The 1,366-nt window shown below is 48.0% G+C and overlaps 1 protein-coding gene across 1 annotated transcript in view; it reads right to left on the bottom strand.

Moving 5' to 3' along the window:
• Positions 1–827, bottom strand: part of hmx2 (H6 family homeobox 2) — a 1,952-nt gene extending 1,125 nt beyond the window's left edge. The window contains exon 1 of the mRNA XM_037686290.1: positions 57–827. Within this exon, the coding sequence (XP_037542218.1) occupies positions 57–324 (268 nt within the window). The 5' untranslated portion in view covers positions 325–827. The remainder of the gene's footprint in view (positions 1–56) is intronic.
• Positions 828–1,366: the final 539 nt, after the last annotated feature.

The following is a 1,366-nucleotide window of genomic DNA, read 5'->3' as shown; positions in this document are numbered from 1 at the left end:
AATAATAATAATAATAATAATAATAATAATAATAATAATAATAATAACAATCTGACCTAAGCAGAAGTTGTGGGCTTGGTGCTGTGTGCACGGCTCGCTGTGACCCGTGTCTGAGCAGAAGCAGTCGGCTGAGTCCTCCCCGCCGCTGCACTCCTCGGAGGAGGACACCGACAGCGAGCGCCTCCGCGGCGGCGACAGCCCCTTGGAGAGCTCCTTGGTCCCGGAGCGCGGCTCATCGGACGGCGTGCCGAGGATCGACTGGATGGTGAAGCTGGAAACGGGGCCAGACGCGCACTTGCTCCCGCTGTCGTCTGCGCCACTCATTCTCGCTTCATAACAGAAGTGAAGGATTGACTGGATCGGAGTGTCCCGGTGGATTCCGTGATTGCTTTTCTGCGCGACTGGTGCGTAAAAATAACAAAAGCGCTTTTGTTTTTATTTTTTTTGGGGGGGGCGCTTTTCTTTCTCTTTTTCTTTTTCTTTTTTTTTTTTTAAACTCCAGCCTGGTTTAATTGTGGAGTTTAAACATTGCAGGAGTTGGAGGTGTTTTTTCCTAAAGCTCGGGGAACATGAGTGTATTCCTGGTCCTCCTCCTCACGCTCTGGATCCGAGGCAACAAGGTTGCGTTGCTTCATTTGCATGTAGGTAAGCTCCTCCTGGGCCAATGGGCGCTTCAGACAGAAGCCCGGAAATTTCAAATTCCTGTCAAGCTTTAGGAGACGGGAATGTGGAGAGGGAGAAGGGAAGAACTTTGGACTCAAATAGAAGCTTGTTATGAGATGCAATATGAGATTGTATATTCATGCTGCACCTGACCTTATTGTTGTTTGTTGTTGTTAATGTGCTTCCTGTTAGTTAGTCTGAGTCAGTTATGATCCAGATAAAAAATAAATAAATCTTGTTGGATTTTTTTTCTTCACCAAACTAACTGACGCACAAACCTAGATCAAATGTCTCACTTTTATTTATTTCTCATCCGCACAGAAAATAATAAACTCATTCCCAGTTCATCATCTACCATTAAGAATTAATCTGATCATTACTGAGCTAATCTGCCTGGTTATGACCGCGCGTGCAGGGGTGGAGGCCGGCTAAGTGATTGACTAATTGATTGGAGGTGGTGGAGGGCTGTGGGGAAGCTGAGGATGCGCGCTCATGAGTGTGTGCGTCCTGATTCACCCTCCCCTCCTCCGTGCTCACTTTGGATGCGTCTCTCTCTCCCTCCCTCTCTTGTGTCCGTCTGCGGGACAGCTGCGGGGGGTTCGGACACATTCTGTTTCACTGCTTAGTCACGATGCACAAACCCTCAGCAGCCATCAGTGCCGACATAACCTGAGCACTGAGTTAATTGTGAAGCGAGGCAGCC

The sequence above is a fragment of the Nematolebias whitei genome, chromosome 1, assembly GCF_014905685.2.
Source record: "Nematolebias whitei isolate Nwh7 chromosome 1, NemWhi1, whole genome shotgun sequence".
NCBI classification, from domain to species: Eukaryota; Metazoa; Chordata; class Actinopteri; order Cyprinodontiformes; family Rivulidae; genus Nematolebias; species Nematolebias whitei.
Note: the sequence above shows the minus strand (reverse complement) of the source record. Positions and strands in the feature narration are given on the sequence as shown.